Here is a 13,070-nt window from a genome sequence, read left to right on the forward strand (position 1 = left end):
GTCGTGTCTGTGAAGGCGCTGGATGTGGACTGTCAGTGGAAACGAAGAAGAAGACTTTCGACGTCGGTGTGTGATCTGCAGCTGTGCATCTGGTGACCTGCAGCGGCGAGATGCCGTAATTACCCAAGCCCCTCATTCCTCGACGACTCTCTTGCATCCGCGCAAGCTATCTCCTCTTACATCCTGTGACTCTCATGTCCCCCGAATGATCATACCGGCTCGCTCAGCGTCGCTGGCATTACTACTGCTGCCATTCGCTAAGGCAATATGGCCCTTTCAGCAGAAGCGCTTCTCAGCAGAGGCGTTGATAGACGCCGGACAGCTAGGATTTGAAGGGGTGGATGGCCGGGTCGTAGCTGTGGGTGACTGGAACGGGGACAAGAAGTGAGTACGTCGCTACTATGCAGCTGGTATCTCTAATGATAGTGCGGATCTCTTCGTGATCTCGTCTGATTCGAAAGTGCTGCAGATCTATCTTTGGAACCGAGGTGCGTATCTCGCCGGTCGAGGAGAATGAGCTCACAACCAAAGATCTGTTCCGATATTCACCCTCACATAACTACACGGCGTCGTCGCCCATCGTGAATGTCCTCCCGGCGGACTTTAATCAGGATGGGCGGCTCGACGTCCTCCTCATGTTTGGAGGGGAGAAGAACGGGTGGTGGGGAGGGGCGTCAGACACGCTAGGGATGGACGTCATCTTGGGCGCTGAGGGCGGAACCTTTGGTATTTTGCGAACCCCTCAGCCAAGGTTGCCTCTGCTGATTGTGGAGGCGAAAAATGGACGGTCCCGGCGTCGACTGCTCAACAGCCCTTGGTCTTCGATGCGAACGGGTCTTTGCGACCCTCTCTACTTGGCTTCACCCATGCGGACGCTAGCGCAGCAGCTAAACTAGTCAGCTGGCAGAATGACGGAACGGGACTGAAGATGTGAGTTCCAGCATCAATGTCTAAGCACTGTGCTCATGGCAGGTCCACTGCACCGCTCGACCGACCGGAGCAGGCTTGCGTCCTCGCCAATCCCCATTCCAGTGCTTTCATCGATCTCGACGGAGACTGCCTTCCTGATCTTGTGCTACATTGCTCAAAGTCGAAGTCTGCCGGACAAAGCATCCAGATCTGGATCAACAAAGGCGATAAGGGATATCAGCTTGCGCAGACCTATGATCTGCCCAAAGGCGCCGGACCGCTTACTTTCGCTGATATGAGTGAGTTAGATCTGCCTTGTCAGACTCTATGCCTGGCTGACATCCAGACCGCGATGGGACGATCGATATCATCTTTCCGACTTGTTCAAAGGTCTCCAGCTCCACCGGCCAAGGCACAGACTGCTCCATCAATATCGCCTACAACCGCCAAATCCCTGTATGCTCGTCGGAGACCTCTTCCAGGGGCTCAGATGGCAGTCTGAAGTGTCGAGGTTGGGGAGCGCTATGTACAGCAGACCCAAAATTCACCTTTACCCTCGACGCAACCTCGTTTCCTGGGTCAACATTAGTGAGTGGGCGAGGTCTAGCCTGCACCAAGTGTCTTTCAGCTGACACTGAAGACATCGTACACCGCTACCCTCTCATCTATCTTCGGCAGGGATGTCTTTCTACTCCTCCATCCTCCTTCCCAACCTCATCTAACTCTTCCACTCCGTCCGGGCGACTACAACGTGGACGGCTATCCAGACCTCATCTTCACGGTGGTCGATTCCAAACCCAAAACGTCTAGCGGCATACTCGGCTTGAAAGAAGGGAGCCAGGCGCGGATACTGCGGAACGTGCCGTGCGGGCGAAGGCTAGCCGGATGCGACGCTGGAGGACAAGAACGTACATTTGCACTTGGACAGGGGAAGGGCTGGGAAGCCATGGAGGAGATCTGGGATGTCACTGGGGCGAGCTGGATAGATATCGACGATGACGTGAGTGTGATCAAATTCTTGCCTGTCCGTGTAGCTTGAGCTGATAATCAGGGATCTCTCGATATTCTACTGCAAAGGTCTGGAGCTCAAGGCGCTGGAAAAGTCAGCTTTGTGCAGAACAACTTCTACCATGATGCGTTCTTTCTCAAAGGTCAAGGTGAGCTATCTTCAGTTGCGCGTTGTGCTTTATACTGATCGCCAGTCCTGAACGGTGCTTGTGATGGGGATTGTATACCAAGCTCCGGGGGTTCAAAGTACAGCGTACGCTCTTCCGCCTGGCGGATCATTGAAGAGGTGCTGATTATTAGCCATCCGGCGCGAGCTACGCGGGCGCAACCTACAAGTTCACCGTCCTCGATACTCTGGGCAGAAGACAGGCACAGACAGGTAAGTCTCCTTGACAAATCAGTGTCCTCGGGACTGTGCTGACCGTGCAGTTGGTCAGCTCCCGCAGTCTACCTATCAAGCCCTCGATCTGCCATACTCCTATATCGGGCTGGGAAGGACCAACAACTACATCGAGGTGAGCTAAGCGCTCATCACAGCTGATCATAGCGTCTTTCCGTCGGGGTGTCTCTCAATACCGGCAACACCACAGATCTCGAGGCCATCATCCCGAACTCACAACTCATCATCACTCCGCCATATCCAGCTTCCGGGATAGCAGCGACGGACAAGGATCCGCAAAACCGGCCAGAGGAATGGAGGACGGAGTTGTACCTGCAACCGGGAGATTGGGTGCCATATGTCGCGGCGGCTGTTCTTGGGACGGTCATCATCTTGGCCGGGATCGTTTTGGGATTGAATGAGCAGGAGAAGGTGAGCATGCTACGATCAGCATATATGGTGGCTATCAGCTAATGAGATCAGAAAGAGGATGAGAAGGAACGGAGACGGGCGCTTCACGCTATCAACTTTCAGGCCTTGTAGGAGTTTCAAAGGGGGATATGTTGATTTCTGGCTTTCTTGAGCTACATATCAGTCGCCTAAGCACGCCGACAGTGGCGCGAGCTATCGATGCCTCTGCTTACGAGTCACGTCCAGCTTGCCCAGCTTGGCCTATTTGGCTCTAAATCTCCATGCCAGCACACGGACTGCCTCCACCACCCAGATCCATCTACTCTATCTCATCTTGACTCTGCCGTTCGCAGCAAGGTTCGCAGCATAGCAGCAACAGGTCGTATCATCAGTCCATGCACACCTACGGATCTGACGACGAGATGGACGAACGTCCAGGGGGTACGGTCATCGTAGGCCGTCTGTGGGATGTACGTCCCGTCTCCTTTCCCCTTCGGACTTCAACTGGCCTAAGCTGACAACTCCAGGCAGTCGGACCCTTCCCTAGGTGAGCTGACGGGCCTGTTAGCTGCAGGGTATCTCACCGCTGGTACTGGAGCTGACATCGAATAGTGGTATGCGGGAGCACCCATTTCTAGCAACACCCCTACACGCATTCCCCTCTCAAACGTTCCCAAACGACCCGGATGTCGACTTTGCTCGGCGGCCTTATGACGGGAAGGAGACGTGGATGAGCGAGCTAGGAGAGGGTGGCCGAGTGGGCTGGAAGAGGTTCAAGGCGAATGATGATGGATGGCTGGAAGTATCTTACTCTGATATACGGTAGGTCAAGATTTCTGACTCCAGTGGGCGTTGACTGAACTTGCAGCTGGGACCAGCTCCGCGCCGACCATGGCTGGGCATCACTCCAATACCAAGTCCTTCTCCGTACGACTATCGAGATCCCCCTCGAAGCGGAGAACCCAGTAACGCCCATCCTGATCGACGTGATCCAAGGCACCGAGTACGCCTTCATCCCCATCCACAGCCCGCCGGAGGTCCCCACGCGATGGTATAATGGAGACGTCTACAACTTTGCGTCCACCCCATCCGGGAAACAGGCGTCAGGGAACACATCCACTTTGGCGAGAACGGTCTCCCTCCGTCCCGGGATGTACACTCTCCTCGTCCGCGCGAACTACGAGGTGCGGCTTTTTGGCGATCCAAAATCCGCCGACAAGCCTAATCGGGGACCCGTCATCCGCATGAAAGTGCAGGCGGAGGTAGCAGGACGATCCGCGGTGTCGCTGTCGGGAAACGCAGTGGTACCGGACGCAATGGATGGATGGCTTATGGGAGACTGGCTATCCTTGCCGATCCGGGCGGGGCCCGCGGACGTCAGAGTCATCTCGTGCTCACTGCACCCCATAGGCGGCCTAGCCCTGGATCTCGTTGGGAATCCCTGTCTCAGCGCTGGGCAGACACGCTCCATCGCTATGCGGGTCCGACAGACGGCTCCAATCAAATTTGAAACCATTAATTGTCTCGTCAGACTACAGGTTGAAGAGGACGGCAAGCGACACAGCCTCTCCTGGATTATCCCCATATTCCATCGCAATTCCCAGCTACCCGGTGGCCGGTGCAGGATCACCTTCGCCTCGCCTTCGAGCTCCTTATCTGGTTCCCCAGCCTCGGTCTCGTACGCTACCATCATCATACATCGCCCAATTTCCGACGCGGAGAGCAACCTCTCTCTTCCTCCGGTTATTCTCGCGCTGCACGGTGCTGGCGTTGACGCGGGCAATGCGGAGTGGATGAGCGTGATTCCGGAACGAGATGGGGGATGGGCGGTCTTGCCGACTGGCAGGAATGAATGGGGAGAAGACTGGCATGGTGGGAGTATGGCAGATGCATGGGCGGCGAGGGACGTCCTGCCAGTACTGGCGGCCAAGCTGGGATATCTGGTATCCGAAAAGACGCTGTGAGCTGCTGCTAGCCTAGGACCCGGTCTCCTCCAGCTAATGGTACAGCCTGATCGGCCATTCGAATGGCGGACAAGGAGCCTGGCATTCAGCGGCAAGGTATCCAGACCGTATCGTCGGACGTAAGTTCCTCCACAGGCTCTAGCTGATAGCAGTCATCGCAGCAGCTGGCTGGCTGACCATACACGATTACGTCCCATATACCGAGCAGTATGTTGTCCGGTTAGTTGATTCGTATCTCAGCTGATCTCGTAGGATATCAAATCACTTCGCCGACCCTTCGCTTATGGGTATTCTCCGCTCCTCCCTCACACCGTACGATAACGACCTCCACGCCTCGAATCTGGTCGGCATCCCAATCTTGGCAATCCACGGTGCCGATGACGACAATGTCGCGCCTCGTCATTCCCGTGCCCACTTGGCTGCTGTAGCTGCCTGGGCGGGCAGCGAGGAGAACCTCACTTACCTCGAGGTACCGAAGCGCGGGCACTACTGGGGCGACATCTTCAAGCAGCCAAAGGTGATTGCGTGGATGGATCAGATGTCACACAAGCGGTCACCAGAATTCAAGACTCTGAGTTGTGCAAATCCGCTCGAATGTGGTGGACGGGATGGGACGCGCATTCTGGAGCTCGAGACGCCTGGAAGGTATGTGCAGTCAAAGTACCCTGGGCTGATAATAGATTGGCGAGAATGAGTCGCCGTGGCCTCTCTCCTCCATACGTCGAAGGAATGTCGAATGTGCGCAAATTTGCCTACAAAAGCGGGGGCAACAACTACTCTGCCACGCTTCGGGAAGACCACTGGGATGTAAGTGTCAAGTTCCCAGTGAGCTAACAACTAGGTCGAACAGGTAGATGTCCCGGAGCTGCCCTCGAGAGCGTATGGGCCTATGATCCGTCTCCTAGCCACAGACGCAGTCATCACTCTCGTCCACGGCGCAACTCCTCACCTGAAGCATCTCGCGCTTCGCCTGGCGCATGACCTCCTTGTCTATCACCGGATAGACTGCGAGGTTATTGACGACAAGGAAGGGAGGGACCGATTAGCGGAAGGGCGTATAGCGGGCAGCCTGATCTGTCTAGGCAGACCCGAGGACAATGAAGTCGTTGACTGGATGGTTGGACAAGCTCGGATACCAGGTAAGCCAAAGTAAGGTCTCGCGGCTAATATGCAGTATCGTTTCCCCTGGCCGATGCTCTTGCTGTGGATGGCAAAATGATCAGAGGGGACGGTACAGGTAAGCGTCCCTAAGTCCACTCAGTTCCGAAAGCCGCAGAGGTTTCATTCGAGTTTAGCTGACACATTAGGCGTCATCGCTCTGCATCCGCATCCTTGTCGAACTTTGGGCTTGGCCGCTATTATCGCTGGTAACGACGACCTAGGCACTGAGCTTGCTGCCAGGCTCTTCCCCATCCGGACAGGTGTGATGGTCAGTGCAGTCACCAGTACATGTAAGGCCGATGAGTTGACGAAGCAGGTACCGGACTGGGCCGTCGTGTCCCCTGAGATGCAGTGGAAAGGTGCTGGGGGTCTACACGGTGCCGGGTAAGTGCTGTCCTACTCAGCTAGATTCTCCTCTGGATCCTGCTCATGGCTCAGATTCTTCGGCCATGACTGGCAGTATAACAGTACCATGTCGTGGTTGCACAGCTCGTTCCCGACCGCCGCAGGGGGCACCAGTGCCTACAAGAAACGATGGGCAGCCAAGCGGAAACTTGGAGAATGATCGTAAAGAGCGTACGACACATCGGTACCCCTACACCCTGATCATGTGTCTCCACATGAGAGGCTGGAGTGAACGCAGTCAAGTATTGTAATGCATGGATACTATCAATACTTATGCTGTCGCTACTCTACCTATACTCTATTTGTAATCATTCCCTAATTGTAATGGTGGGGTATTTGGTTCCGCTAATACTCCGCTTTGACCGCCTTTTGTGTGCGTGCCTGAGCTAGTCAGAGCTTGACTTGACTGCGCCCATGCATCCACTTTCATCTATCTCATATCTTCATCTATCTCTGTAGTAGCTTCAGGCAGTGCCTTATTGAGCTCCTTCCTCTTGTACAGCCCGCATATAGACCGCCCATCCGCGTCAAAAGCAGCCGCGTCCCCGCTTCACGCTTCGGCCCATTCTCCGAAACATTGCATCTGAGACCTTCTCCTTGTCTCACAAGCTCTCCCATAAAGCTATCAACATGTCCAAGGTGAGTTCTATGCTTTTTGTTGTGTCCATACAATGTCGACTATCCAGGACGTGACGGACGCTGATGCGCTGCAGGGCCAGTTTCTCAGAGAGTACAAGCTCGTCGTGGTCGGCGGTGGTGGTATGTCTCTCTGCGCTTGGCGACGGGACGTCCTTTGGCGATAGCGCTAGGACAGGAAGGTGAAGAGGTGCTGATGGTATCAGGTGTCGGGAAGTCTGCTTTGACGATTCAGTTCATCCAGTCTCATGTGAGTCGCCCCCAAGCTTGATGATAGATGGTGCGAAAGCTGATGCCATAGTTCGTTGACGAGTGAGCTCGAGCGATGCTGGACGTACAGGATCATAGCTGACTTCGATTCAGATATGACCCGACTATTGGTGAGCTCTGACCGCGCCCGATATCTTGTTGGAAGACTCGAGCTGATCAGTCAGAGGATTCATACCGGAAGCAGTGCATCATCGACGAGGAGGTCGCACTGCTGGATGTTCTGGACACAGCCGGACAGGAGGAGTATGGCGCCATGAGGGAGCAGTATATGCGGACTGGTGAGTAATCCCAACTGTATGCCCGTCCCAGTGGCAGAGGCTGACAACAAAGGCGAGGGATTCCTCTTGGTCTACTCGATAACTTCTAGAAGCAGTTTCGAGGAAGTATCGACTTTCCACCAGCAAATCCTCCGTGTACGTTTATTCTACCCGATGTCTTGCGATTAAATACAATGACTTACCTGCGCAGGTCAAGGACAAGGATTACTTCCCCGTTGTTGTTGTCGCCAACAAGTGCGATTTGGAGTATGAGCGTCAGGTACAGCCTCACGGTGAGTTTCAGCAGCCTGTATTTCTGCGGCAATGGCTGACCAGTAACAGAGGGCCGGGACTTGGCCAAACGCTTCAATGCGCAGTGTATCGAGACATCCGCCAAGCAGCGGGTCAACGTAGATGAGGCGTTCATTGCTGTTGTCAGGGCTATCAGGCGGTATCAGAAGGTGCGCTCTGCTCCAACAAGCTTGAAAACTCGCTGACGGTCAGGAATCCGGACCCCCTCAAGCACCTCTGGCGCCCGGCAAGTCCCAGCCCAGCGGTTCTGGCGGCAGACCCGCCGCGCAGGCAGACGACCACGTCGATAAGGGATGCTGCGGCAGCTGTGTTATCCTTTGAGTCGGCGTGTGCTTCGGACGGGCATACGGACAGTACATGGTGGTTTGGACAGGGGCATGAGGTGCTGGGGTATCTTGGATGATCTTGCACCGCGTATAGCTGTTCTTAGTCTCTAATTTTGGGTAAGTATCTTGTAGACGATTTACTTGAGTAATGACGATGTGATCTATTATGACTATACCAGGGCGTGCATGATGGATCCACAAGCAGATCCCGACATGCCTAGCTTATGTTGCCCACCACCTTGTTTTCCACACCAACCCATCTACATGCGCATCAGCTGCGGCCGGCATCAACGGCATATCAGGTGAAAGCCCACCTCCACCATACGCATTTGTCACGTTCCGGAAGTCCTTTGCCGCAGGTGACTCTGAGGTCTTGCCTTGCGCTTCATTTGGGATGCCGGCCTGAGGATATATACCTGCTCCATACCTCTCACATGAGCACAACTGTTTGATGTACGTCGAGTGCACAAGTGAGTGCTCACCCGAGAGAGTGATCAGTTGGCATTGTTGACGTGAAATGACGAGGAGCTTCGGCTTGGGGGTCCGACCTAGACTGTGAGTCCGAGTGCGACGATTCAGACGATAAGAGCTGCGCATGTGATGGACGAAGTGGAGTTGGAGGTGTCGGCGGACGAGGCGCATCAGCCTGAGACTGTGGCTGAGGCTGAGCGGTGGCTTTGGACGTCGCTGAGAGAATATTTAGCGCTGGCGGTCGTCCGGGTATGGGCTGCGACGTCCAGGATGCCGGAGCGGGTTGATGGTTCCTTATGTACATGGCGCCGTAGTTCTCGACCATCGTTACGATGTCTCGCCAGTCCGTCATCTTGCCTGGTCCTGCCTCATTCAGCTCAACCACTGTCCAACAGCGCTAGGTCACTCACCTTCATCACCACAAGCTAGGACGCCCGCTCCTTGTGGCCCGCTGACCATATACTTCAGCTTCTCCTGCACAGTCTTGAGGTGGTCGGCGGTCAGCGGGTGTTGATACATGTGTGTGTTCATCGCCGGACAGATGATGACCGGTACGTCCGGCATGAGAGCTCTCATCATTGATAGCTGGGATTTCAGCACAGCCGTAGCAGGAAAAAGGTGAACGTGCAGCAAGGTTGTCAGAGAAGCCCGCAGCGAGCTTGGCGAGAAAATCTGCGGAGCAAGGAGCGACGACGACGAGGTCGGCCCATCTCCTCAGCTCGATATGCAAGATGGGATCTCCAATCTGCTTCCAGTCCTGTCTCTCAGCAAAGCTCAAGGATGATCGAAGGGTGGACATACCGACCACTCGTCCTCGTCTTTCCATACCCTGACTCCAACGCCCCCAGATGACGGACCGACATCGCCATCCACAGCCATGATAGATTGGTCGTTGGAGTTCACCTGGCCTGCAGCCTCCGCCTGTACAGCCGCGTCCACCTTTGCTTGATCATAGAAATGCAAGCTCGCTTGCGTCGCTACAATCTGCATTTCAATCTCAGGTATCTGATGTGTCAGCCGACTCATCCTGACATACATCTCATCTGTATCGGCTGGAGTAGTATGTCAAAGGAGGTCAAAGACGCACTCTGCTCAGGGCTCCAACTATTTCAGGTATCTTGACGCTGGCCACGCTTCCGGTCGAGACGATCACGACTCGGAACTTGCCGTCATTGTGCGGTGGGCGATGTTGGGCTGATATGAATGGCAGCGTAGGCTTCGTTCGGCGCGAAGGGCCAGCCTGAGCGTTGGGGGTGTTCATGCCTGTGCCTCGTCGTTGGGATATGATATATGATTCACCGGTCAGTCTGATGTCGGAGCTGTGTTCGGACTTGCGCCGTCAATAAAGCCCGGATATCCGGTATATCATCCGGACTTCACCGAAATCACATAACCGGATCATACACTAGAAGATCCCATGTCAGACTGCCTGTTTTCCCAATCGACCTGATGTGGTCAGAGATTGATGACCATGCAAGACGACGGTGGGCATGGAGCTCCTACATCCCCTCAAGGCGATGCTCCACCCTGCGCTATCCAAGCTCCGAGGACGTTCAGGCGCGTCCCGGAATCATCCGGAACATTCCAGCAACCGCGAGATCCTCATTCCTCATTACGTCACAGATCTCCCCTTGCATCTGCTGACGCGGATATAAGCAGAAGCTCTCTTCCCTTCCTGCCTATCTTCACACCACACCATACTACATCACACCACTGACACCATGGACAACTTCACCGACAAATCCAGTGAGATCATCAAGGCCTCTTTCGAACGCGCGGAGGAGCAGGGTAATTCCCAAGTCACCCCTCTCCACCTCATCGCTGTCCTCTGGGACGACCCTACCCCTTCCGCCTCGGGCGACTCCCAGCCCACCCTCCTAAAAGGCGCTGTCGAGCGCATCGGCGGCAACCCCACCTTATTCAACCGCACCCTCCAATCCAAACTCAACAAGCTCCCCTCCGTACACCCTCCCCCTTCGCCCCCACTCCCTCTCACACAAGCATACCACAACACCCTCCGCGAAGCCCAGAAATGTCAAAAGGAGCAAAACGACCAGTATGTTGCTATCGACCACCTCATCATCGCTCTGCTCCGGGTGGACGCGGCGGAACTCAAGGAGCTCCTCAAGACGGCGGGCGTAGAGTCCAAGGCGCTCGAGGCGGAGATCAGACGCAAGAGGGGAGGGAGGAAGGTGGATAGTAAAGGGGCGGAGAGTCAGTTCGAGGCGTTGACCAAGTACTGCACGGATTTGACGGCGCTGGCGGAGCAGGGGAAGCTGGATCCTGTTGTTGGGAGGGACAATGAGATTAGGAGGGTGATCAGATGTCTCAGCAGAAGGACAAAGGGTAATCCAGTCCTCATCGGCGAGTAATAATCCGCTTTTGGTCCTTCCTCATATGAACCATGACTGACGAGCAGGTGAACCCGGTGTCGGAAAGACAGCCATTGCCGAAGGCCTCGCACAGCGTATCGTCGACCGCGATGTCCCCCCATCCCTCATCTGTCGACTCCTATCACTCGACATGGGCGCGCTCATGGCCGGTGCCAAGTACAAGGGCGAATATGAGGAGAGAATTAAGGCTGTACTCAGCGAGGTGGAAAAGGCCGGAGACGAAGGGACCCAGATTATCCTCTTTGTGGATGAGCTACATCTGATAACAGTAAGCGCCGGCCCCTCTGACCTGTGAAGAGCATCAGCTGATCAAGCAGGCCGGAAAAGACTCAGGTGGCGGCATGGACGCAGCAAATCTCCTCAAGCCCATGCTCGCCCGCGGCAAACTCCGGATCATCGGTGCAACCACTCTCAACGAGTATCGGGAGTACATCGAGAAGGACTCGGCCTTCGAGCGTCGGTTCGCCCAGATCATCGTCGAAGAACCGTCCGTCCCCGACACGGTCGCCATCATGCGCGGTATCCGGGAAAAGTACGAAACTCACCATGGTGTCCGCATCATGGACTCTGCGCTCGTCCTTGCCGCGCAGCTGGCCAAGCAGTACCTCACCTCCCGCCGCCTCCCCGACTCGGCCATAGATCTCCTGGACGAGGCGTCTTCGGCAGTCAAGATTGCTCGTGAGACCCGACCGGAGGCGCTGGACGAGCTGGAGCGCAAGAAGCTAGGACTCGAGGTGGAGGTGCATGCGCTAGAGAGGGAGAAGGACGAGGCGAGCAAGGAGCGCCTCGAGCTCGCCAAGAAGGCGATTGCGGATGTGGAGGACCAGCTGGGCCCAATGAAGCGGGAGTACGAGAATGAAAAGCATCTCGGGGACCAGATCCATGATGTCAGGCGGAAGATTGACGAGTTGAGGGGAAAGGCGGACGAGGCGGAAAGGCGGTACGATCTCGCTACCGCTGCGGATATCCGGTACCACTCTATCCCGCAGCGGGAGTTGAAGCTCAAGGAGCTGGAGGCCAAGGAGGCGGAGAGGGGTTCGGGGCAGCAAGTCACCCCGGAGATGATCGCCGAGGTGGTCGCGAGATGGACGGGTGTCCCCGTCTCTCGCCTCGTCGAAACGGAGAAGGCGAAACTCCTGCGGCTCGAGAAGCTCCTCTCGAAGCAGGTCATCGGTCAGCCAGAGGCGGTACGGGCCGTCGCCAACGCTATTCGGCTCAATCGGTCAGGTCTCTCGAACCAAAACCGACCCATCGCATCGTTCCTCCTGGTCGGACCTTCTGGTACAGGTAAAACTCTCCTCGCCAAGACGCTCGCGGAGGTCATGTTCAACTCGCCCGACGCCATGGTCCGGATCGACGCGTCCGAGTACTCGGAGAAACACTCGGTCTCGCGGCTTATCGGTGCGGCTCCGGGATATATCGGACACGACCAAGGTGGGCAGCTTACCGAAGCTGTGCGCCGGAAACCCTACACCCTCATCCTCATCGACGAGATTGAAAAGGCTGCTCGGGAGTTCCACCAGCTCTTCCTCCAGGTCCTAGACGACGGCCGGCTCACGGACAACAAGGGTCGGGTCGTCGATTTCCGAAACACTATCGTCCTCATGACTTCCAACACGGGCAGCGCCTACCTTAACGAGAACCCCTCGGAAGGCGCCGTCCTCCCCACTATCCGCGAGAAGGTCATGGGCGCCATCCGAGCTACATTCCCCCCTGAATTCCTCAACCGTATCGATGACATTATCCTCTACCGCTCCCTCTCCCGCTCGGACATCAAGCGCGTCGTCGACGTCCGTCTCAAGGAGGTGCAGAAGAGGCTGGATGATAACGGGCGGAAGATCATTCTCAGGGTGGATGAGGTGGCGCAGGAATGGCTGGCGTCGGCGGGGTACTCGCCAATGTACGGAGCGAGGCCGATGGCGCGGCTTATCCAGTCGGAGATTCTCAATCCGCTGAGTAAGCTGTTGCTCCAGGCGCGCGTGAGGGATGGGGAGGATGTGAAGATCACGGCGGATCTTAGGAAGAATAGGCTTGTGGTGATCCCGAACCACGAGCAGGATGTCAGCTTGCCGGGAGATAGCGAGGATGAGGATGACATGATGGACGTGGAAGTGGACGAGCTGGATTAGGGACCGAGTGAAGCATAGGGGAAGCGCAGGGGGATCAAG

The 13,070-nt window shown here is 55.8% G+C and overlaps 5 protein-coding genes across 5 annotated transcripts; 4 read left to right on the plus strand and 1 right to left on the minus strand.

The window, feature by feature from the left end:
* Window positions 1-205: 205 nt before the first annotated feature.
* Window positions 206-2,839, plus strand: MKK02DRAFT_19466 (uncharacterized protein; the record flags this gene model as incomplete). Its single annotated transcript, XM_053086099.1, has 13 exons — window positions 206-384; window positions 427-488; window positions 532-726; window positions 774-930; window positions 973-1,208; window positions 1,256-1,478; window positions 1,528-1,909; window positions 1,961-2,066; window positions 2,112-2,170; window positions 2,218-2,296; window positions 2,347-2,432; window positions 2,465-2,728; window positions 2,780-2,839. The coding sequence occupies 13 exons, from the start codon at window positions 206-208 to the stop codon at window positions 2,837-2,839; spliced, it is 2,088 nt and encodes a 695-aa protein (XP_052949560.1).
* A 263-nt stretch (window positions 2,840-3,102) lies between these two features.
* On the plus strand, window positions 3,103-6,397 carry MKK02DRAFT_40110 (uncharacterized protein; the record flags this gene model as incomplete). Its single annotated transcript, XM_053090957.1, has 13 exons — window positions 3,103-3,177; window positions 3,235-3,254; window positions 3,320-3,529; window positions 3,576-4,667; window positions 4,717-4,790; window positions 4,824-4,878; window positions 4,924-5,316; window positions 5,352-5,478; window positions 5,513-5,810; window positions 5,846-5,908; window positions 5,979-6,100; window positions 6,149-6,216; window positions 6,271-6,397. 13 exons carry the CDS (start codon window positions 3,103-3,105, stop codon window positions 6,395-6,397), a joined length of 2,724 nt encoding a protein of 907 aa, XP_052949561.1.
* Window positions 6,398-6,867: 470 nt separating this feature from the next.
* MKK02DRAFT_35140 (ras small monomeric GTPase) lies at window positions 6,868-8,033 on the plus strand (the record flags this gene model as incomplete). Its single annotated transcript, XM_053089093.1, has 9 exons — window positions 6,868-6,876; window positions 6,951-6,996; window positions 7,080-7,116; window positions 7,237-7,253; window positions 7,308-7,421; window positions 7,474-7,556; window positions 7,612-7,693; window positions 7,743-7,861; window positions 7,905-8,033. 9 exons carry the CDS (start codon window positions 6,868-6,870, stop codon window positions 8,031-8,033), a joined length of 636 nt encoding a protein of 211 aa, XP_052949562.1.
* Window positions 8,034-8,737: 704 nt separating this feature from the next.
* Window positions 8,738-9,770, minus strand: MKK02DRAFT_40112 (flavoprotein; the record flags this gene model as incomplete). Its single annotated transcript, XM_053090958.1, has 6 exons — window positions 8,738-8,765; window positions 8,812-8,872; window positions 8,920-9,094; window positions 9,201-9,266; window positions 9,311-9,514; window positions 9,597-9,770. The coding sequence occupies 6 exons, from the start codon at window positions 9,768-9,770 to the stop codon at window positions 8,738-8,740; spliced, it is 708 nt and encodes a 235-aa protein (XP_052949563.1).
* A 460-nt stretch (window positions 9,771-10,230) lies between these two features.
* MKK02DRAFT_35141 (putative heat shock protein) lies at window positions 10,231-13,031 on the plus strand (the record flags this gene model as incomplete). The annotated part of the gene is made up of 3 exons (XM_053089094.1): window positions 10,231-10,873; window positions 10,929-11,170; window positions 11,220-13,031. 3 exons carry the CDS (start codon window positions 10,231-10,233, stop codon window positions 13,029-13,031), a joined length of 2,697 nt encoding a protein of 898 aa, XP_052949564.1.
* Window positions 13,032-13,070: the final 39 nt, after the last annotated feature.

This window comes from Dioszegia hungarica (genome assembly GCF_025882075.1).
Source record: "Dioszegia hungarica strain PDD-24b-2 chromosome Unknown MKK02contig_2, whole genome shotgun sequence".
NCBI classification, from domain to species: Eukaryota; Fungi; Basidiomycota; class Tremellomycetes; order Tremellales; family Bulleribasidiaceae; genus Dioszegia; species Dioszegia hungarica.